General features: G+C 43.6%; 1 protein-coding gene across 1 annotated transcript in view; it reads right to left on the reverse strand.

Moving 5' to 3' along the window:
• Positions 1-23324, reverse strand: part of Vwa8 (von Willebrand factor A domain containing 8) — a 342755-nt gene that overhangs the window by 75983 nt on the left and 243448 nt on the right. The window contains 6 exon segments of the mRNA XM_028878597.2: positions 4320-4524; positions 7967-8048; positions 14182-14377; positions 18661-18815; positions 19453-19562; positions 22838-22963. Of these exon segments, the coding sequence (XP_028734430.1) occupies positions 4320-4524; positions 7967-8048; positions 14182-14377; positions 18661-18815; positions 19453-19562; positions 22838-22963 (874 nt within the window).

The following is a 23324-nucleotide window of genomic DNA, read 5'->3' on the forward strand; positions in this document are numbered from 1 at the left end:
AGGATTAGGAGGTGTGGCTTTGTTGGAGGAGGTATGTCACTGGGGCTGGGCTTTGAAGTTTCAAAAGCTTCCCACCATCCCCAGGGCTTTCTGCCTCCTCCTTGCAGCTTGAGATGTGAGCTCTCAGCTGTTCCTGCCACCATGCCTTCACTCACCACCACGGACTCCAGCCCTCTGGAACCGTAAGCCCAATTAAACACTTGATTTTATAAGTTGCCTTGGTGATGGTGTTTTATCACAGGAATAGAAATGCACCTATATACAATAAACTACATGTATTCACAGTCCTGGAATGTTTTCTTCAAAGGGACAATGATGCTTTCATGTCACTCAGTTCTCTTTAGTTTGCACTTCTTTCCATACATCTCTCTTTGTCTAAACACTGACCATGTGCTGAGCATAGTCCTAACTGCAAGGACATGTGGGTTCTAGTCCCACACTGTGATCCAGAGCATTCTATCCATTTACAAGTTGATGGTTAAGTGAACACTCTGCAAAGGCCACAGAGACAGAGATTCTGCCAGTACCATGTGGAGATCAGCTTTCTGATTTGTCTGCTATAATTAGAAAATGACATTTGAAAGCTATAATTGTTCAACCTTTCCTTATGAGAAAAGTCATTGGCATGTTTGTGCACCCCAACAAACTTATCTGGGGGTCAGAGAACAGAACAGCCACCACATTAAACATAGAGGTTAGGCAGTGGTAGCACATGCCTTTAATCCTAGCATTCCAGAGGCAGAGATCCTGTGAGTTCAATACCACACTGGAAACAGCCAGGCATGGTGGCACACACCTTTAATCCTAGGACTTATGATCTCTTGTCTTGCTTGGGAAAGACACAGGCCTTTAATCCCAGGACGTGATGGCAGGAAGCCAGAAAGGTATATAAGGCGTGAGGACCAGGAACTAGAGGCTTTTAGGCTTTTAAGATTTTAGGCTTTCAGCAGCAGTTCAGCTGAGATCCATTCAGGTGAGGACTCAGAAGCTTTCAGTCTGAGTGGAAACAGAATTAGCTGAGGAGTTGGTGAGGTGAGGTTGGCTGTGGCTTGTTCTGTCTCTCTGATCTCTCAGCTATCACCCCAATATCTGGTTCCAGGTTTTTTTGTTTTTATTAATAAGACCTTTTAGGATTTGTCTTACACAGCTTTGCAGAGATGACAATTTGATTTTTGAGGAAAATGGTGGTGTATATTTAATAGAATTATTTGGAGGAGCAAAAATGTAATAAAATAAAAAAATAAGCAACATTGTGATATACAACTAGATGAATTCTGGCTTATAATTAACCAGTGCTTCTGAAAATACAGTCTAAAAGTAATAACTGTGGATCCTAGGGTCTACAGTTGTAGTAATACTTTGAATTTATTGTTACAGTTGTTCATTATAGGAAAACACATGTTCTTGTCGGTGTCAAATGAATGAACATATGTTACATGGAGAGTTCAGTAAGTACTTCCTCGTGTTCTCATTTGAAAATACAGCAAATAATTCATTAACAAAAGTTCAACTAAGTTTGGCTCCATGCTAATACTGCTAGACAGCAGAAGGCGGCAAGTACTCCAAGGACAGGTAGCTTACTGTCTGTGTGTCTAAGGACAGTCCCTCAGCTATACACAGAAGAGCCATGGAAAGACGGAGAGGACAGCTTGACAGGTTGTTTTCCAGGCCTTCACTGCTGACCTAAGGAGCATCCACTACCCACACAAGGGACCATGGGAATCTCCCAAGCTGACTTTCCAAGTGCTGGGATGCAAAGGTGAGCTGTCATTTCAGGAATGTGTGTAGTACACCTAATGGCCACTAGATGGAGATCGGATCACTCCACCAGTCAGGGAAAGCTGCTGGCATCCAGGAGCGCAAGTAGGCCATCAAGAACTAGGTCTCTCTCCCCACTACTTCTGTAAGAGGGGCTTTCCAAGCTCCAAAAACAAGGAGCAGAACCCTTCTGAGTGAAGAGTCCACAAATGGGGCAGCTTGATGGCTGACCTGGAAAGGAACTGTAGAAGACAAGTATTGGTTCTTATTATTGGCAAGAACGCCTGTTAGATTTGGCTGTACAATCTACCTGTGGATAACAATGTGAGTGGGTCTAAATAGTATGCTGTCTCACTGTTTACCAAGAGATGTGACCAGAAGCTCAAACAATGGCAGACTATTTGAGTGTCCAAGTATGCATGCTTAACATCAACTGTACGGACCAAGGAATAGTAGAGGTAAAAGGAGCATGCAGACTAAATCTATTTTTCCAAATCAAAATACCATTTAATTCTGATTTATATTCCTTTATTACTAAGTTTGTCCTGGTTCTGCTATCTGAACTTTGAGCTGAGGACATAAAGCTAAACATTTCTGAGAAAACATTTTGATCAGAGGAAGTTCAGATAATAATATTTTGGTTATTCTTGAGATAATTGTGCTCCTTTCTAGCTTAACTATCTAGCATCAGTTAGCAGTGTCATTTTGTTCAGACTAGTTAGAGCATGAAGGAAGATGTGCATTGTCCTGCACCTGTTACTAAAAGGGGGGCTGAAAAAGCAAAGAGCTGCAATATATTCAGAAAAGCCCTGGGAAGAAAAAGCTACACGATTAAGACATGAATAGGGGTTAATGTTTTAACCAGCCAAGACCCACTTTTAAATTGTAAGTAATTTAGGCCACCAATATTTTCTTTCCCTCCCTCCTTCCCTCCCTTCCTTCCTCCCTCTCTTCCTCCCTCCCTCTCTCCCTCCCTCCCTCTCTCCTCCCCTTCCTTCTTTTTGTTTTCGTTTTTTTGAGACAGGGCTGCGTAGCCTTGGCTGTCCTGGAACTCACTCTGCAGACCAGGCTGGCCTTGAACTCAGAGATCTGCCTGTCTCTGCCTCCTGAGAACTGGGATGAAAGGCTCCTTTTTCTTTCCCTTTTGGACTTTTGAGATAGGTCTTGCTATGGAGCCCGGACTGTCCTAGACCTCACTCTGCAGTTCCAGCTGGTCTTGAATTCACAATTGTCCTACCTTCCATCACAAGTGCTAGGCTACAGACACGCACCACTACACTCAGCTGGACTACACATCTTGACCACAGGTAAAGCATGATCTTCGATCTCCACATTATATGAGAAATTCAAAGAGAGCATACTGGAAGTTCAAATACAGTAGCATTTACTGCTAGGCACCAATGAAATTACAAGAGTGAAAGTTCAAACAGAGGGGAACTAACATCTAGAATAATTCTGAACAGAAGTACAGGTAACTCTAATCAAGCATAGCATCAATCTGCTGCTACAATAGAGCTGCTTACTTATCGACATCATTTTAGAGCAATGTATTTGCTTTAACTCAACTTAATTAAATTAATATATTTATGTCTTTTCAAAAGTATTGAAAGTCACTAGCCTATTTCAGGTTGAGATTTTTCAAAACATTCCTGCAAGCTCTTAAAAATCTAACAGAAAGATGTAGTATTCATCCATAAATATACTTACATCTCTTTTAGAGAAAAATCACATAAAATAGTAATTATTAAACAGTTAATGATGGAATAGTAAGTGGAAATGTCTTACCTTGTTGATGGCTGTTTGCAGAGTGACGGGGCTGCTAGCAACTTACCCTTCTTGTTATTAATTAATTAACCAACCAACCAATTAATTTTGGAGCCTACCTGTCTTTTTGCTACACAACAGTGATATGTAATGAGAAAAGATGTGTTCTGAAGATTAGAACCAATTGCAAGCTGATCCTGTTCATTTACGCTCTAGCACACATGAGTCTGCAGCTTTCTTTGTTTCTCTGGTTGGCTCCAGACAGCCCCAGGAATAGATCCAAGTGCTTCACCTCCGCAGCTGTGGGCTTCCTTCCCTTCCCAACGGCTGCCCTGTCTCTCTCCCAGAGTCCCACCTACTCACAGTGCCTGCACTGTCCGCAAAGAGGTGCGTACACACTCCATTGGAGGTACGCTTCGCTGACTCCTGTCTAGAGCTTTGGACCTTGGAAGAATCTGCTCTACACGACATCCTAGTGGTTTTCTTTCCCAGGCAGCATGCACAGATGTCAGCGACCATGCTGATACAAGAAAGAAAAGATGCTATGGCTAAGAAGTAGTTGATTGTATTTGTATGTTGTGATGTTGGGAAACTGTACATTTAAACATTGGCAGGGAACTAAGATATAGTCTTACTTTGCCACTCTCACGATGGATAGACCGTCTTCTTCCATTAGGAGTCTAAAAATAATTTTAGCCATTTAAGCAGCTATTGGAGTGGCTGAGTACGACGTCTCCTTATTGGTGGCATTTAAAACTAAGTTAATTTGTGAGAAGAAAGGTCAGTTCAAGTGATACCTGCACAGGTTTGTCACTGTCTTGTCCAATCATGTTTCTCCATTCCACGAGCGATTGCTGCAGACGTTCAAGTCCAGTTTCCCAGAGCCGGACGCAGCCTCCCATGTCAACAGTCACAATGCCACTTTTGTCCCACTCAGCCAGCAGAGCATCTGTGTCCGAGATGGCAGATATCCATGCGGTGTACGGAGAGAGAGATTCTGCACTGAAAAAGGAGTCCAAAGGAAAGGTCAGGAACCAGGCAAAGCAGGCAGGCGACAGCTGAGCACGGCAATGCTCCCCACCCCACCCCAGGTCTGCTCCTTCAGCTTTGCTGAGCTGCGGCCTTCCTCTCCCATGAAGGTTGCTTAGGTTTGCTCTTAGCCATCTCATAGCACCAGAAAATCCCAAAGACACGTGCAATGAGGGCAGGCGAACGACCCAGTGTAGGGGCCGAGAGGTGGCTCTGTGGTTAAAGCACCTGCTGTGCAGACATGGGGACAGGCGGGACTCCAGTGAGTCGGGGTGGCTGCCTGCCTGTAGTTCCAGCCACAGAGGATATGTGAGCCCATGGAGGGAGGCGGGGCTTACCAGTAGAGCACTGCATGTTCAATCCCCCAGCACCACAAAATAAATAAAAACCTAACCAAATTCAAATCTATGACACAAAACCTTGAAGAAAAAAAATGCATCCATTTTGGCTCTGCAGTTACACGATTTAATTATGTTTTTATAATTGGAATTAGCTATTGTGGTGTTTGGATGAGAAGGGCCCCATAAACTGGTATGTTTGAATGCCTGGTCCCAGTTAGAGGAACTCGTTGGGAAGGATTAGAAGGTGTGGCCTTGTTGGAGGGGGTGTGTCACTGGGGGTGGGCTTCGAGGTTTCAAAGCCCAAGCCAAGCCCAGCCTCACTCTCTCTCTGCCTCCTCCTGTAGATGAGGATGCGAGCTCTCTGCTGATGCTTCAGTGCCATGCCTGCCACCATGCCCTCTGCCACGGTGATCAAAGACTGACCCTATAAAACTGGAGCAAGCTCCCAAATGAATACTTCCTTTCAAACGTTGCCTTGGTCATGGTGTTTCATCACAGCAGTAACACAGTAATTAAGAAAGGCATCATGGAGAACATTCCTGATGTTCAGCAGAAATTTAACTATCCAACACACACACGCGCGCACACACACACACACACACACACACACACACACACACACACCAATCACCACCTTAAGTTTAGATGACTCATCCTTCTCTAATGTGTGCCAAATATAGCACTGGCTAATTTCAACAGAAAATCAGGATGTAAGGACAATGATCTAAACTGTGTGTCATGTGAAATGTGCTGCAAGTATAAAGTATGAACTGAGATTTGAAAGACCTAGAAGAAAGTGGATTTTTTTTTTTGAGAGAGTCTCACTATGTACCCCCAAAACTTACAGAGCTCCATCTGCCTCTCTTTCTGAGTGCTGGGATTAAAGACATACACCGTCATGTCAGCCTACATTAAAATTTTTATACTGAACATATGTCAAAAAGATACTAGTTTAAATAAAATATATCATTAAAGTTAATTTTACCCAGTTTTTTTTTTTTCCTCTCCCTGGTAATGGGAGGAAACCCTGGGCATGGCACATGCTCTCCCTCTGAGTGCACCTAGGATCCCCTTTTCCTGTTCTTTCTTCAGCCCCAGGAAATACTACTTGGATGGCTTGCACTGTGCTTCTATCACACAGCTTCAGTCTAGAGGGATGAGTGTGTACCCCCTGGCACTTGCTGCACACTCAGCTGTCCTTCCAGGAGGTATTTTCCTGGTCAGTAGAAGTAGCTCATACAGAATATAAAGAACAAGATACAAACAGCTTGGGAGAGATATTGGAAAAATGACCAATGCTTCAGAAATGCTAACAGTAGTTATGCTGATTCCTGACAATGTGACACAAACCTAGACGTATTTGGGGAAAGGAACCCTGAGAAAGCTGCTTCCACCAGAATGCCTCTAGGCAAATCTGCAGGACATTCTGTCGATTCAGGATCGATATGGGGTGGAGGAAGTAGCCACTGTGAGCAAAGCCTGCCCTAGGCCGGTGCTTCTGGATTATATACAAAAGTAGGCTGAGCAAGCCCTGGGGAGCAAGCCAGTAAGAAGCATTCCTTCATGGATTCTGCTTCAGGTCCTGCTTCCAGGTTCATGCCCTGACTTCCCCAGTGAGAGTGGGGGCCTGAGATTCCTGAGATTTGCTTTTGGACTTGGTGTTTATCACAGCAATACAAACCCCAACTAAGACACCACAGGATGTTCTTTGCTTTGATTCTTGAACTAATTGCATATTTTAAGGAATGTATAGCTAGGATGGAATAAGACATTTCCTTAAGTGATTCAAAGACATCTCCCATGAAGTCAACATATTAAGGTAGTCTAAGAAGCCACATGTATTGGAGAAAGTAAATTTACCTCTCGGAATAATGATTTAATTTTTCATAGCCTTAAAGTCTAATTAAAGGTCATGAGAAACGAAGCCGTTACTGAGGTTTTCTGCACTGCCAAGCCTAGCTGCTTGCTTCTGGGACTTGGGGGAGGGTGAAGAGACATGGTCTGCTGCTGCACTAGGTAGCCTACAGGTTCTGCTGGGCCTGGCCTCCCTCAAATACTAGATAGTTCTCCAGGCTCCTCTGACTGGGACTTCAGGCAGGGCTCTACCCACTGTGCTGTGAAGGGTTCAGTCACATGTGACAAGGCACTCCAGGGAGGAAATGTGATCTTAATCTATAATAAATTAGAGTGGAAAGATCAACAGTGGTTCTCAACCTGTGGGTCGCTACCCCAAGGGCTGCATATCAGATATTTACATGACAATTCATAGCAGTAGCAAAATTATAGTTATGAAGTGGCAATGGAATAATTTTATGGTTGGGGATCACCACAACATGAGGAACTGTAGTAAAGGGTCACACCGTTAGGAAGATTGAGGACCACTGGGTTAGAAGGAGGCGGCTTTGGGCTAGTGGTAAGCCAAAGACAAAAGAAGAATGTAATCACAGCAGACCAAGGGAGGTGCAGCCTCAGCCGGAAACAGGAGATGAGGCATGGCCTTAGGGCTGCAGGCGAGCACATCCATGTCTGCTCAGACCACACGTTTCGCTGCTTTTCAAGGCCTTGCTGCCATTCCTGGACAATCCCAGAAGTAGTGACTGGTAACAAGGTCCACCCTAAATGTCTGGGAATTGTTCATCTATAAGACGGACATGACTGCAAAGGACAGAATCATACTCAGAAACAATGAACACTGATGCTACAGAAATACCTTGGGCATCTTGAATCATCTATTTAAGGAAATGAGTTCAGCTAATGAGTACCAAAATTAAAATTCCTGCAATACTCGCAGTATCGTTCCTGGTACAGAAAGTGAAAATGGGAACAGACCAGAGGCCGAGGGACTCATGCCTGCACACTGAATTTAAAAACACTTGAATGTTTTTCCAAAAACGAAAATAAAGATGTCATTAACACATGCAGAGAAGGGTGAGATACAAACCAACTGTGGGTGGAGGAGGAGAGAACTCGCTACTTCGAGAAGCAGGAACCATGCATTTATTTAGAGTACACAGGAAGAGCTCGCTCGTTTCCGTACAACAGACCACAGTAAGAAAAGAAGTGCCATGGATTACCTGGGGACAGGGATGTATCGGAGTTTCTTTGCTTGAAGATCAGTAACCTCTATGTAGCCAGCTGTCTGTGGGGGGGAAACACCTGCAAATAAGTCACGACACAAGGCAAGTGTTAAAGGGGTGCTGACACCAAAGTGGCCCCAAGAATGCTTGAATGTTGCTAACATGGAATGAAGTTCTCAGGAGAGAGTGGAACTCTGGGAACTGCTTGGCAAGGAACTGGGAATGTCTAGACAGTAAAAGGCTCAGGGTAGCAGCAGAAAAAGATATATGAAGTCTTTCCAGCTCTGGGGTTGGCCTTCCAGCAAATTCCAGAACTTGATGACTATTCTTCCTTGGCCCAAGTGCCGCCATCACCCTCAAAGCACGAGCTGGCCCACTGTGTGCAGGACTTCCAGTTAGTCTGGGTGGTTCTCTGACAGCAGCGTCCCATCTGCTTCCAGCTCAAGTGATGTGGAACCTGAGGCTGAGAGCTAATACAGCCACGGGACTTTAGGCAATCCAGCTAGAGAGCAGGCATCCAAAGGAAGGAAGGCCTCCTGATCCTAAAACTACTCGATCGTCCTCCAGGACAGCTCCTGCCTGACAGCCCCAGTGAGCAAAGCCTTGACCTTCAAGACATCCCAAGAGCACAATGAAGCAACACTCGCCAGCACTAAACCAAACTCACATCAACAAACACATACACGGTTTCAAAGATTTCTGTCTGTCTGTCTGCCTAACTACATGGCCTCTATCTTCCCGTCTTCTATCATTTTTATTACAGTCTGGCTTAGAATGAAATGCCCAGAGGTCCACATTGTGTCCACTGTGTGTGGTCAACAAAAAACAGTTCTAGTTCATGTCTGCAGTTGAAGGACAAAAACAAACAAATAAACAACAACAACAACACACCAACCAAACAGGCCATCTAACAGACTCAGGTTGAAGGAGTTTTCCCAACTACTCAGTGCACCCTTAGGTACTCGTCTAAACTACTCAGTGCACCTCTATGTCCTCAGCAGAGGTGTATGGCATTCTCTTTGTCGCAGACATGCTACCAGGGGGCGGGGCTCACACTCTGCTGTAGACATGCTACCAGCGGGGCTCACACTCTGCTGTAGACATGCTGGGGGGGGGCGGGCTCACACTCTGCTGTAGACATGCTACCAGGGGGCGGGGCTCACACTCTGCTGTAGACATGCTACCAGCGGGGCGGGGCATGCACCAGGGGGGGCGGGGCTCACACTCTGCTGTAGACATGCTACCAGGGGGGCGCTCACACTCTGCCATGGCGGGGCGGGGCTCACACAGACATGCTGAGCACATGCTACTTCTCCCTTCAGCATGCTTTGCTGTCATGCTTTCACACTCTGCTGTAGAGACTCCTCAGCGCACAGCATGAAGAGCAAAGTTCCTCCTTTTCTTTCCTTTTTGAGCCACTGTGGACCTCTGGGGACTTGGAAACCAATTCCAGAGTGGGAACTGGAGCTCTGGAGCCAGGTGTGAGAGACTGGAGGGGGGTGGGGGGGAGGGGAGAGGAAGTGCAGGGGGTGGGGCTCAGGCAAGACTCAAGAGGAAGGGAAGAGGCTGGTCAGGGAGAGCAGGGCCAAGGAAAAGGGTTAGGGTGCAATCTGGCCACCCGGCTGAACCACTGGTCCCCAGGTGGCCATCTGCACAAGAGGGACATGCTTAGAGAAAGTCACACTCCATCTACCTTACACTTGGCGGGATAAGGCCAGTCTCTGATAAAGTTGTGTGCACCATGTATCATCTCTGACAACTTCTGCTGCTAAAATCTAGCTAAAGTAAGGTGAATTTATATTTGGTCTATCCGTATGTATTTATAGACCAGGATTTTTTTTTCTAAGAAGGACAAGCTACTGAAGCCAGAGCTGTAACTAACCCAAGCATTTTGGCTGGTCACTTATGGACATTTTTAAAAGCACGCAGCGTAAGTTGAGACACTGATATGGTGCTTTCAGACCACTGTGAGAACAGCATGTCTACTCACTTAAATCTTTTCTCTACATCATTCTTTCTTTTTGTTTACTATTAATTCCAAAATACAGAGGAGGAGAAAAACGTGGTGATGGCTGTGTCTACCTCAATAAGGAGAAAGCAATCATTGATTAAGACATTTTCACACACCAGCAAAGGGACCTCGTGCTACACAGTGGCAATGTCACGGCCACAGTACTAAGCACTTAAAAAGAACCAAGAGTAAAGTTTACTCATCTAAAAATAAGTCAGAAGACAAAAATATTTACAGAAAGAGCCTTATGGTTATCCTTGAATGGAATTTATGGATGAATTAAGGAAGCGTAACTGCGGCCAGGTTTCTCTGCAAACTTAGCCTTATCCATGCATTTTAAATGTGTCCATCCTTAAGAGGACGGGGTCTCAGTACATTTCCACCGTGGCTACAGCCCAGGTGGATTTCAAAGACAGGTACAAACTGTATTTAGGGGTTAGTCACCTACCATTAAGGGAAATCATTGCTGCAGTGTTTATCACACAGAGGTCTCCGGGCAGTTGAGAGTTTATATGCACAGGGCCAAAGTTAGGGGCGGGAATAAAAACTGTCAGGTAAAACAACCAGGGGAGTCTGCGAAGGCAAATGAGGTCACTTTACACACTCATTTCTTTTGGAAACGTAATTAATGCACGCCCACTGGCCACTAGGATTAAGGCTCTTCCATCTGTTTCCACATATTAAAAGTGATGTGTGCTGTAGTGAAAAGTTTCACTGAATGTTTTCCAGTAACCTTTTTCATGAACATGTATGAGTGTGAGCATGTTCATGTGAGCGTGTGTGCACAGATGCCTGTGTGCATTGGAGGTTAGAAGGCAACCTTGGGGGTTGCACCTCATGAGCCTGTCCCCCTTGTTTTTTGAGAAAGGGTCTCTTATTGGCTAGGGTTCATCACTTTGGCTAGGCTGACTGGCTGGTGAGCCCAGGGATCTGCCTTTCTCTACCTGCCCTTGTGCTGGGATTACGAGCATGCCCCACCATGCTTGGCTTTTCTATGTGGCTTCTGAAGCCTAACTAGGTCACCATGTCTGCATAGCAAGAGCTTGACTGGCTGAACCATCCTTCCTGGGCCTCCAGGAGCCTCCTTTATGCTGATGGAACAACAACTTGAGACATGTCCTCCTTCAATATACCAACAGACTCTCCGTCTACGCCCAGGAGACAGAGTACTCACAATACCATGACGTGTAATGGAGGACAACCCCTAAATGTGAACCTGAGAAGAAATGGTTACTAATCTGGGGCACACGAAGCAGTGACAATCACCGGGGAGCTTCAGATTGGCAACGACAGTTTCTTAACTTGACCAAGGGATCTACTGAGCTTCTTCCTTTGGAATCTTGTCCAAATGGATCCTGAATGGCCCTGACTCAAGCCTCTGTGTTTTTCTCTTATGCCATTTTTTGCAAAACAAACAAACAAAGCCAGCGACAATTAACTCAAAATGGACCATAAATCTAAACAGACAACCCAAAGCTACACAATTTCCCAGAGGAAAGAGGACATCTGCCCTTCGTTACCATAGCAGAAAATATAGGAAGCAGATATCTAACACCGGACTTGTTTTCAGGATATATAAAGAACACATAAAACTCTGGACATAGATGAAAACAAAAAAGATCGTCATTGGGTGGTAAAAAACAAAAACTAAAAGGAAGGTCAGCAAGAAGGCTCAGTGGGCAAAGACACTTCTTGTCACGCCTGAAAACCTGAATTCAATTTCCAGAATCTATGTGGTAGAAGGGTTTCCAGAGCCATGTGGTGGGAGGACAAATTCCTGCAAGTTGTCTTCTGATCACCACATGCACACCAAGGCGAACACATGTCTCCCTACACACACTAACCAAAGATACAAGCAGTTTTAAAAGCCAACATGAGAACGACTATCCAAGTATCACAGGAATGAAAAACCGACAGCACCAAGTCCCGGCAAGGATGTGGGACAATGGAGGAAGCTCATTTACTGCTGAGAGAAATGCAAAGGGCCTGGCCAGCTCAGAAAATCGTTCAGCAGTTTTACCATATGATATATATATATATATTATATATATATAAAATATATATTAAAATGCCATTCCTAAGATTCATCTAAGTAAAAACCCCATGCACAAATGTTCAGAGAGGCCTTATTCATTATTTTGTCAAACAGGAAACAATCCAAGTTTTTATCAATTTATGAATGGATACACAAATAGTAGTATACTCACATAATAGCGGTCTAAACATATAACAGACTGCTACACTCAAACAGACACAGTGTACTGGCAATGTATTGGCTAGTTTCTTGTCTACTAGGGTTACCTTGGAAGAGGACACCTCAATTGAGAAAATGCCTCTATCTGTTGGCCTGTGAGAAATCCTCGGGGGCATTTTCTTGAGTAATGATTGATGTGGAAGGGTCCAGTGCACTGTGGACAGTGCCACTCCTGAGCAGATGGTCCTGTTGTATATTGAGTAAGCCATGGGTGAACAAGCCGGTAAACAGCACTCTTTCATGGCCTCCGTCTGCATCAGGTTCCTGCCTTGGCTTCCCTTCATGCTGGCCTATAAGCCGTAAGGTGAACTAACCCATTTCCTCCCCTGGTTTTTTTGGTCATGATGCTTTCTCACAGCAACAGAAAGCCAAACTATGACAGACACACAACGTAGGAGATTCTCAAAGACATTATTAAGTAAAAGAAACCAGATTCAAAAGACTACATTTGTATGAATCCATTAGTATAGCATCCTGTTAAGGGCAAATCTGTAAGAACAGAATTAGATTAGTCGGGGCTGGATGTGGCTGGAGGGGTTGACTATTGACACAGGAGGCTTTGTGGGCCAGGAAGACTTTTCTTTACCGATTGTGATGATGGCTAAGCAACATTTGTATTCATCAAATGTATAAAACAACACAGTAAAAACAATGAACCATACTGTCTGTATTCAGAACAAATGCAAACATGAAATCTATCACTCTGATAAAAGAAAGCTATGAGGTCAAAGTGGAAGCAGTAATTCTGACAGGCCATGGCAGCACTTGAGGTGTGTCATGGGTGTGGGATGTGGGATGCTGGTAATAGAACATACCAAGCACTACTGAGGTTGTACCAAAGGGACAGGTGGACTAGGGAGGGTTGTACGTGGATGATGAGGGGGAGGTGTATCCGGGTGAGTCCCGTGTTTCTGGGTGGAGGGAAGAACTGTGCTGTGGTAGAGAACACTGTGTAGTTTCTGGACCGTCTACCAAGCTCCCACATTTCCCACTTGGCCCCCCTTTCCTGTCTTAATTCTTTATTTCATTACCTCTCACACATCTTTCAGGAGTCACTTAAATGTCAGCAGCCTGGGCCATAAGCCTCTCGTGTGTTTCCACATCACCTTGTGAATATTCCCACCCTGCCATGTGCTGTGATACTCAGCAGCTGTCACATCACTCAGCTGCCTCTTCTGTCATGCGGAGGATTTTAAGGAAATGTTGACTATTTTCCACTAGTTTTGGTTGGAAAGAACAAATTCTAAGTGTAATGATTTAAATTGGACTTTCAAACTCAGTAACAGATACAATGCACTTAGCATTATATCCATAAGGACCACACTGATACAATGAACATGGGCACAGGACCACACAAGTACTACCACTATGCAAATGACTGCTCTCATAACTAATGGCTAGGATGAATGCCAGTGTGGTCAGTAAGCAGAGATCTAGAGTTGGTGCTGGGAGACCTTGGCCCAAATCTGCACTCAGGCCGCTGGTGGGGTGACTGGCTCAGATGTTCTCTCCCTACACCAGAGTTTGCACACAAATAAGAATAAAGATCAAACTCATAGTAAGGTGGGGTTTGAAGATGAGTGGACTGACACAAGAAGTGACTGGTACTGCGCTTTTTATGCAGTCACCCACGTGAGGTGACTTGGAGGGCACTGGCAGATGACGCAGTCCTGCACATGGAGTCCCTACAGGTAAGCTCTCAGAAGTCAAGTTCTAAGTTAGTCACGGTAGAGACTGCAGTGTGAACAAAGACCAACTTTACCTGCAGAGCCCACAAGTAGCAACCATGTGGAGATGTCCACAGGCTTTCAACATGCAGAGGGGTTCTTAGCTACATGTGTCGGGATGGCTAACACTTGCAAGGAAAAAATAACAATGACAAACTAAGCATCTCCCAGCAAAAGCGAGCTACCTTCCACCATTTTGGCAAGCTGAAATGCTGCTCACCCTTTGGGAAGATGTCTTTCAGAGGGACTTCTCCTGCAGGCAGAATCCTGACCACCTGGTTAGTGTGTGTGAGAGTCACACAGTTCTTGTGCCTTGGGGTAACATTGGTCCGTTTCCCTCCGTAGATTCCCCTATTGGTGACACTTGGTTTTTCCAAAGATGAAGACCTCTTCCATGAATAAACTTCACTGGGTGACTGAAAAAAATATAAAGAAAAAGAAAAGAGAAGAAAAAGGAGAAACAGTGCTAAAATTACACCTATTACATCCATCACCATGCTTAGGTTATTGGCCCTTGAAGGTAGTGCTGGTGGTAACATGATTTATGGGTATAAAAATTAAAATGTTCCCTAATCCTTTTTAACATGGCACAGGAGATGTGTGCTTTACCAATAACTGTAATTGTCTATGCAAGCACAAAATATTTAAGTTAATTTTTTAATTTTTAAGTGAATTAAATTGAAAAGAGGAAATACAGCAGTGTAGTTATTTTAAAAATAATACAACTCAAGCAAGATGGGCAGTCGGTAAAGGAAGTTGTTGCCAAGCCTGACGACTTGAGTTTGATCTTTGGACTCTCAGGGTGTAAGGCAAGAACAGACTCCTAAAAGTTGTCCTATGATGTCCACATACCACAAGGAGTATGGTTACACACGTGTACACACATACACGTGTACACGCACACACACAATGTAATTAAATAAAATCACAGTACTAACACCTGTGCCTCTACTATTTTCATAAAGTAAAATATGCTGGGACTTTTGGGCCCCTGGACTGTCCTTCTGGTCACGTCTCTGCCTTGTTCAGATTTAGCTATTCTGGGATTTTGTGGGTTTTCCCCTCGGTGTTTTACTTAACTGTTTTACTTGATGCATTCATCCTTCCCCATCTTTGCCTTCTGTTTTCTCCAAGCTGTTACATCTGCATTTAGGTCTGGAACTCATAAGGAGTTTACTGTCATTTCCATGTGTGTGGCCCGGACTCAGGTTTACTTTTCTCATATGGACCGCTTACTGTGCAAACACCACTTACTCGCCGCCATGAAGCATGGATCCACATACGCACCTGCTTCTGGACACCACATTCTAGTCTACTGTGTACTTTATATCCTGGGCCAAGACAGACTCTCAGCCTTGGCGAACTGCTTCCTACAGCCTTGAAAGGGGGCCGGCGAGGCATCTGTGCTCCGCTGCTGTTTGTTCCTGCACCTCATAAGACTACAAGAGATGCACTGCCTCTACAGCCTCCTTGGTACTCGGTACTGGATACTCAGTACTCGATACTCAGTACTCCATACTCACCACTGTCAATGTACTTATTTTAATGGCTATGGAGTAGCATCTCTTCACAGCTTCAAGTTTCTTACTAATGGGTAATGGCTCTGGGAATCCTTCATATACTTACTTGCTACCCCTATATCCTCTTTGACCAAGTATATTTCATGATTTTGCCCATTATTTTACCGTTAATTTTATTTTTTTTCTACCTAAATATATTAAAAACTACAACACAAATATATGAAATTCCAACTCAACATCTACAGGGGTCATTCTTTTTTTTTTTTTTTTTTTTTTTTTTTTTTTCCCTTTCTGACTATTGTAGCAGGTGGCTCAATTCTTCTATCTATTAGCGGATCATTTTTAGAATTTCCCTTTCCTGACTATGAGAAAGCTAATTTCTTTATCCTTAATATATCATTCAACTATCTTTGATCTAGTTCACTATCTTCACAGTATTTAATTTCTTCCTCAAGGCCATGATATGTGGCCAGTCTCCCACCTCCACCAGTAGACTTATCCCTGAGGCCAATGCCCTTCTTCCTGCTTGGGTCCCACGAGCCCACACTGGGATACACCCATCCCTCCTGTCCTTACTTGGGTCTTCCATTCCCAGATTAGCTGCCCCTTCCCAGGGACACTGTAGTCATCAGGGACATCCGGGACATGGTGACCCCTTGTCCACCAGAGCTGTCCATACCCTACTTAGATCTGCCTTTGATACTTCACGCTAGCTTATTGTTTGGAGATGTTAAGAACTGGTTGTGTTCTTAGTGTTGAACTTTATGGATCTTTGTTTTTGATTTTTGAGATAGTATTTCTCTGTATAACAGCCCTGGATTCCTGGAACTTGCTTTGTAGACCATGCTGGCCTCGAAATCACAGAGATCCACCTGCCTTTGCCTCTTGAGTGCTGGGATTAAAGGTGTGCACTACCATGCCCAGCTTGAACTTTATGTTTCTCAAATATTCTGGATACAAGCCTAGTGTTAGAGATGTAGTTTGCAATACTTTTTCTTAGCCTGTAGACTGTCTTTTAACAGTGTCTTTTATAGGGCTAAGTTTTATGTTTTGTGGCAGTATAATTATTATTATTTTTTTGGTCCATGTGTAAGATAGTACAGTATTTGGTTGGAGTAGTGGCAGCGGGTATTCTGGTCTTCAGCTTGTGCTTGTTTTGAGGCAAAGTCTTGCTAGCACAGGCTAGTCTTGAAATTACAGTTCTCCCGCCTCAGTTTCCTGAGTGCTGGGATCACAAGCATCTACCACCATACCTGCCTTCCTTGTCTTACTCTTGATGATAAAACGAATGCCCATAATATTCATCATTGATTATGATATTTCTTATAGATTTAAAAAATATCTACTTGCTGTTAGGGTAAGAAAGTTACATAAGTTTATAGTAACTTGTTGATTTTGATAACTGCATAAAAAGCTAATAAGTAATCCTTTTGCAGAGCTTTATGAAAACAATTCACATACAAGCAGGGAGGCAGAGTGGTACAGTAGAGGTTACAGGCTAGAGGGCTGGCTAGTCACACCTGAGCTCAAGCCCTAGGTTCCTTATTACAATCCTTGTGGGAGGGATGATGAGAGGTGTGATCTCTTCCTGTCTTTCCATGCGTAAAACCCTATTGAATTACAGTAAAATTGGGCTATTAGTATGAAAATGCTTAGAGCAGTACAGAGCATTACTGTATTGGCCTAAGAAGTAGTAATACTTGCTATGAATGCTGAACCTGACCTTTACTTAACACATATTAACTGGACACCTCCAGCACAGTGGCTACCAAACACCAGGGGATGGCGTTACTAAGGTCACTAACCTGATGCCCATGAAGGATTCTATAGGGCTAACACAAACAATAGCCTACACTCAGCTTTCACCTGCTAACCCTTTCATGGTAGCACTGTATTTGAACACTCATATCTTCAACCAGAGTGAAGTAGTGAGATCAGTTTTAGACAGTTCTACCCTTACAGAAAGGCTCTGCTGTTTTTCTACTGAAGCAGCAAGCGTGGCAGAAAGCATACCAATGTGGCTCTATCACTCCCATCAAAGCTGCTGCAGACACCATACTGCAACAACACACTGCATTTTCAATTATATAATGTAGGAGCAAATGATTTTTACTTGATAATTAGTAAAGCATATGGCAAAGTCCTAAGCCACATATTATCCACTCAGTTTTGGATTTCAAATGCCTTATATCCCAAAGTCCTCTCCACTTGTTAATTAAACTAAAAGTTGGAAGCATGTGAGATTGGTGCATCAAGCAGAACCCGTATTTTTATCTTTAACTGATTCTATCAGCTCCCTCCATGGAGCCACAAAGGGAGTTATGTAAGTTAAATGTTTAATCACATCTTGAGCTACATATATTTTGGACTATTGTGGGGGCACACAGAGGTTTCCTAGTAGAGATCTGAGCTTGCTTTACTCAGCAGGGCTGTATTGGGGCATGGCTGGACCACATGTATGGTTATCAGGTGCTTGGAAGGGTCTGCACTTGGCTGTGTGAGGGGGAGGTCATTTTGCTCCACCCCTTGGCATTCCTATAAAATGCCCTTTTGAAGAGACAGAAGGGGCTGGAGGATATTGGTCCAGGTCCTCCCGAAGCTATCCTATGTTTCTGTCTGTCTTCTCCACACTATCTTTCTATCTAGATATTTCTTATCCCTCTCTTCTCAAGAGTACCCCAGGAAAAAGTGGGAGCCAGCCTCCCACAGACTATCAGATTGCAACTTGTCCTGGAATAATCTTTCTATTTCATCCACTACATCTTCACCAGGGGAAAATGGGTCCTACTTTTACTTAAAGCCAATTAAAAATCACTTTAAATATAAATGCTAGAAGACATGGTACTTTGATCAGTCTCAACTTGTTCCTCTTCTTAGAGTCCCTGAACACACATTAAAATGGTGCGGTAAGAAAATCATCATTGGTATGTTAAGTGCTGGGTCACATGAACTACCAGAGGCAGAGAACAACCATTTCCCTTACTAAATTATATCGCATCACACTTTAAACACCATTTATAATGAAATGAAACTCTATAGGTAGACCATAGGTTTGGTGAGTGATTTCAAATGTAGACTTGACTGAAAATGTTTATAGGAAAAGTACTCTCAGTTCCCCTCCAGACAGGCTGAGCTACACTAGGCTGAGCTGAGAAGAAATGTCAGAAGTCGGTGCTTACCATGAGATCAGGGAAGCCAACAACTATAGTAGCATAATTATTTTCATCCGAGAGAATACGGTTAGGAGAGGCGATCTTCTGACCCACAGCTGAACTTAGGTTTTCAGACGACAGCTGATCACTTGAAACACTATGAGGTATGCAGAATTCTGTTTCTGAAAAATGTTGGACACACCTTAGACATAATATAATTCTGATACGCTTCAGGAATATTATTGCAAAATTTCTTTCTCAACAACTTAAACCCAAAGGTTTAAAAATTACTTTAAATGACACTTGTTAGCTTTTGTCTGAGAAAAGTTTAATCATCAAAGTGTCTTCTCAAAATGATCACAAGCATTTCTGCAGCCCAAGACTTGCCAGCTGTAAATATCCTCTTGAACCAAAGCTCCCTGCACAAAAGCTGTGACATGGACCCAACCCAGGCTGGCAAACTGATAAATGGAGCAGAAGTTCTGATGAGCTGATAGCCCATGGACAAAAAAAAAAAAAAAAAAAAAAAAAAAAATGTGATAGCCCAGGCTAGACTTCGGACCTAAGTGTTCTAAGTAGAAAACACAACAAAAAACATTGAGTAGTTAAACAAATTTTGCACCCAGTTCAAAGTGCGACTTCCTGATAAAGATTTGAAGGTGGAAGACTCTGGTCTCCTACTTCTGGTGTGGTGTGTAAGCTGTTTCATTTGGTGTAAGTATCACCCAGGCTGAGGCCCTGTTTTCCATCAGTCTGGAGGGCAGGGTGTGTACAATCACACACCCACACAGCAGCAAGCGCAGGGAATGCAGTATTTACCTTGCGTGACCCCAAATCCTGTGCTGGGCAGCTCTTCTTTCAACATATACAACTGGCAGGCCCCAGTGTCCTCAGAACCAATGTGTGCAGGCTTAGTCAAAAGATACTTCCTGTAAACAGATAAGAAGCCTAATTTAATCAAGTCTAAGTGTTTTCTTTTTCTAATCATTAGGGCAGATCAAGAAAAATGAGAATTTGTTTTTTCTCTCTAAGCCTTTAAAGAGATAGCCTGAGCATAATTTTTACCCTTAAACATTTCATCATAAATTACCAAAACCCTTTTTGACAATACTGTAAAGAGAAATACCAAATGATAACATAGTAAATACGAAAACAAACAAACAAAAAACAAAACAAACAAAAAAACATGAGCCAGGAGGTGGTGGTGTACACCTTTAATCCCATCACTTGGGAAGCAGAGGCAGGTGGATCTCTGTGAGTTTGAGGCCAGCCTGGTCTACAGAGTGAGTTTCAGGACAGCCAAGGCTGTTACACACAGACACTCTGTCTAGAAGAACAAAAAAACAAAAATCACATTTCCTATTCAAGACAAGCAGAGCTGTGTGATGAGGCACATCCTTAGTAATATGGAGTCCTCTATTTTTTTGTTTTTGTGGCATTTTTTCGAGACAGGGTATTGGTCTCACTATATTAGTTCAGGTTGGCCATGAACTCATGATTCTCCTGCCTCCATATCCACGAGTGCCAGGATTTGAGGTATAAACTGCCATGCCCAGAAATGGAGCTCCCTCTGGATATGAGTCTTACTTACATCAGGCAGTAGATGGAGTATTACCTCTGCTGTATGACCAGCTGAGGAACAGAGTGTTTGTGACTATGATTACTTGAGTCGTTTGCTTTTAAGATTTCTAAAACAGATCTATAAGTAGCCAATACTGTTTTCTGGAAGCCAAGCTGCTTTTCAGCGAACGAGTCTGTTCTTAGCTAGAGAATGTAGCACATAAGGAAGACAGACTGGAAATTTACCGAGCATTCTTTATATGACAGGCGCAGCACACTACCTCCCAAGGAAGCATGTGGCCCGTAAAGGGAAGCAGCAGACATCGCTGTAACTATAACCAGTAAGATGAAAGGAGGGAACGTCCAAGGGTGTGGGTCCTGTGACAAAAAGGCAACCTCTCTAGGATGGCGCTTCTGCTTCTCAGGAGAGAGGACGAACTCAAAGTGTGCTTCGTAGTAGCTTGAGTTTGGCAAGACACAGTGACTGCTCAATGTGCGAATAGGAAAACCCCAAACACAAGTGGGTCATATGCAAAGGTCATCATTTGCATCATTAATTTCCAGGTCATACTCTGAGAATAGACACATAATATACTTTAATTCTTTCCTGTCTGTTTTTCTAAATCTCATTCAGAGATGCTGACAAACACAGAAACTTAAAAGCTAAGGGAGACCATGGTGAATGAGGCTGGTCTTCTCCATATTCCATAAGATAGCACAGAGAGAGCTTTACCACTGACATGAGATGCACACAGAGAGCTTTACCACTGACATGAGATGTACACAGAGAGCTTTACCACTGACATGAGATGTACACAGAGAGGTTTACCACTGACATGAGATGTACACAGAGAGGTTTACCACTGACATGAGATGTACACAGAGAGGTTTACCACTGACATGAGATAGCACACAGAGAGGTTTACCACTGACATGAGCTAGCACACAGAGAGCTTTACCACTGACATGAGATGCACACAGAGAGCTTTACCACTGACATGAGATGTACACAGAGAGGTTTACCACTGACATGAGATGCACACAGAGAGGTTTACCACTGACATGAGCTAGCACACAGAGAGGTTTACCACTGACATGAGCTAGCACACAGAGAGCTTTACCACTGACATGAGATGCACACAGAGAGCTTTACCACTGACATGAGATGTACACAGAGAGGTTTACCACTGACATGAGCTAGCACACAGAGAGGTTTACCACTGACATGAGCTAGCACAGAGAGGTTTACCACTGACATGAGCTAGCACACAGAGAGGTTTACCACTGACATGAGCTAGCACACAGAGAGGTTTACCACTGACATGAGATGTACACAGAGAGGTTTACCACTGACATGAGCTAGCACACAGAGAGGTTTACCACTGACATGAGATGCACACAGAGAGGTTTACCACTGACATGAGATGCACACAGAGAGCTTTACCACTGACATGAGCTAGCACACAGAGAGCTTTACCACTGACATGAGATGTACACAGAGAGGTTTACCACTGACATGAGATGTACACAGAGAGCTTTACCACTGACATGAGATGTACACAGAGAGGTTTACCACTGACATGAGATGTACACAGAGAGCTTTACCACTGACATGAGCTAGCACACAGAGAGCTTTACCACTGACATGAGCTAGCACACAGAGAGCTTTACCACTGACATGAGCTAGCACACAGAGAGGTTTACCACTGACATGAGAGACACAGAGAGGTTTACCACTGACATGAGATGCACACAGAGAGGTTTACCACTGACATGAGATGCACACAGAGAGGTTTACCACTGACATGAGATGCACACAGAGAGGTTTACCACTGACATGAGATGTACACAGAGAGCTTTACCACTGCCATGAGATGTACACAGAGAGGTTTACCCACTGACATGAGCTAGCACACAGAGAGGTTTACCACTGACATGAGTGACACAGAGAGTTTACCAGTTTACCACTGACATGAGTGCACACAGAGAGGTTTACCACTGACATGAGCTAGCACACAGAGAGGTTTACCACTGACATGAGCTAGCACACAGAGAGGTTTACCACTGACATGAGCTAGCACACAGAGAGGTTTACCACTGACATGAGTACACAGAGAGTTTACCACTGACATGAGAGACACAGAGAGGTTTACCACTGACATGAGCTAGCACACAGAGAGGTTTACCACTGACATGAGATGTACACAGAGAGGTTTACCACTGACATGAGATGTACACAGAGAGGTTTACCACTGACATGAGATGTACACAGAGAGGTTTACCACTGACATGAGTAGACACAGAGAGGTTTACCACTGACATGAGAGACACAGAGAGTTTACCACTGACATGAGCTAGCACACAGAGAGGTTTACCACTGACATGAGATGACACAGAGAGTTACCACTGACATGAGATAGCACACAGAGAGGTTTACCACTGACATGAAAAGAATAAAAAGTACACAGAGAGGTTTACCACTGACATGAGCTAGCACACAGAGAGGTTTACCACTGACATGAGATGTACACAGAGAGGTTTACCACTGACATGAGATAGCACACAGAGAGGTTTACCACTGACATGAGATGTACACAGAGAGGTTTACCACTGACATGAGATGTACACAGAGAGGTTTACCCACTGATTTGTTTTGTTCTCCACAAGAAGCCATTTGTCCTCTGCTACAAGGAAAACCGTCTTGAGGTTGATGGGAAGAGAGATGGTGTGAGTTAGTCCTTCTAAGACATCAAGGACAGTCAAGGTATTTCTGAAAAAAAAAAAAAGAAAATTGTATGAACGGAAATGCTGAGAATAACAGCTAAACAACCGTGGCTAATCATGTTAAGATGTAATATACAACCCTAAAGAGAACATTTAGTAGAGTAAGCAATAATGAAGAAACATGGGATTTTAGAAAACAATTCTCAACATGTCAGGGTAGGCATGAAAAGAAACAGCAGGAGGTGACGTCTGCCCTGAAACAGGGGCTGTGTTATGTAACCACAGCATCGTTTCTTTACCTGTTTCTCAACATTCTATGACTTGCGAAGGAATATTTTCAGAATAAAATATTTATTACTTGGCTTGTTACTTTTATACTAAACAAGTATAATTACAGCAGGAAACAG

Source organism: Peromyscus leucopus, chromosome 9 (assembly GCF_004664715.2).
Source record: "Peromyscus leucopus breed LL Stock chromosome 9, UCI_PerLeu_2.1, whole genome shotgun sequence".
Classification (NCBI taxonomy): domain Eukaryota; kingdom Metazoa; phylum Chordata; class Mammalia; order Rodentia; family Cricetidae; genus Peromyscus; species Peromyscus leucopus.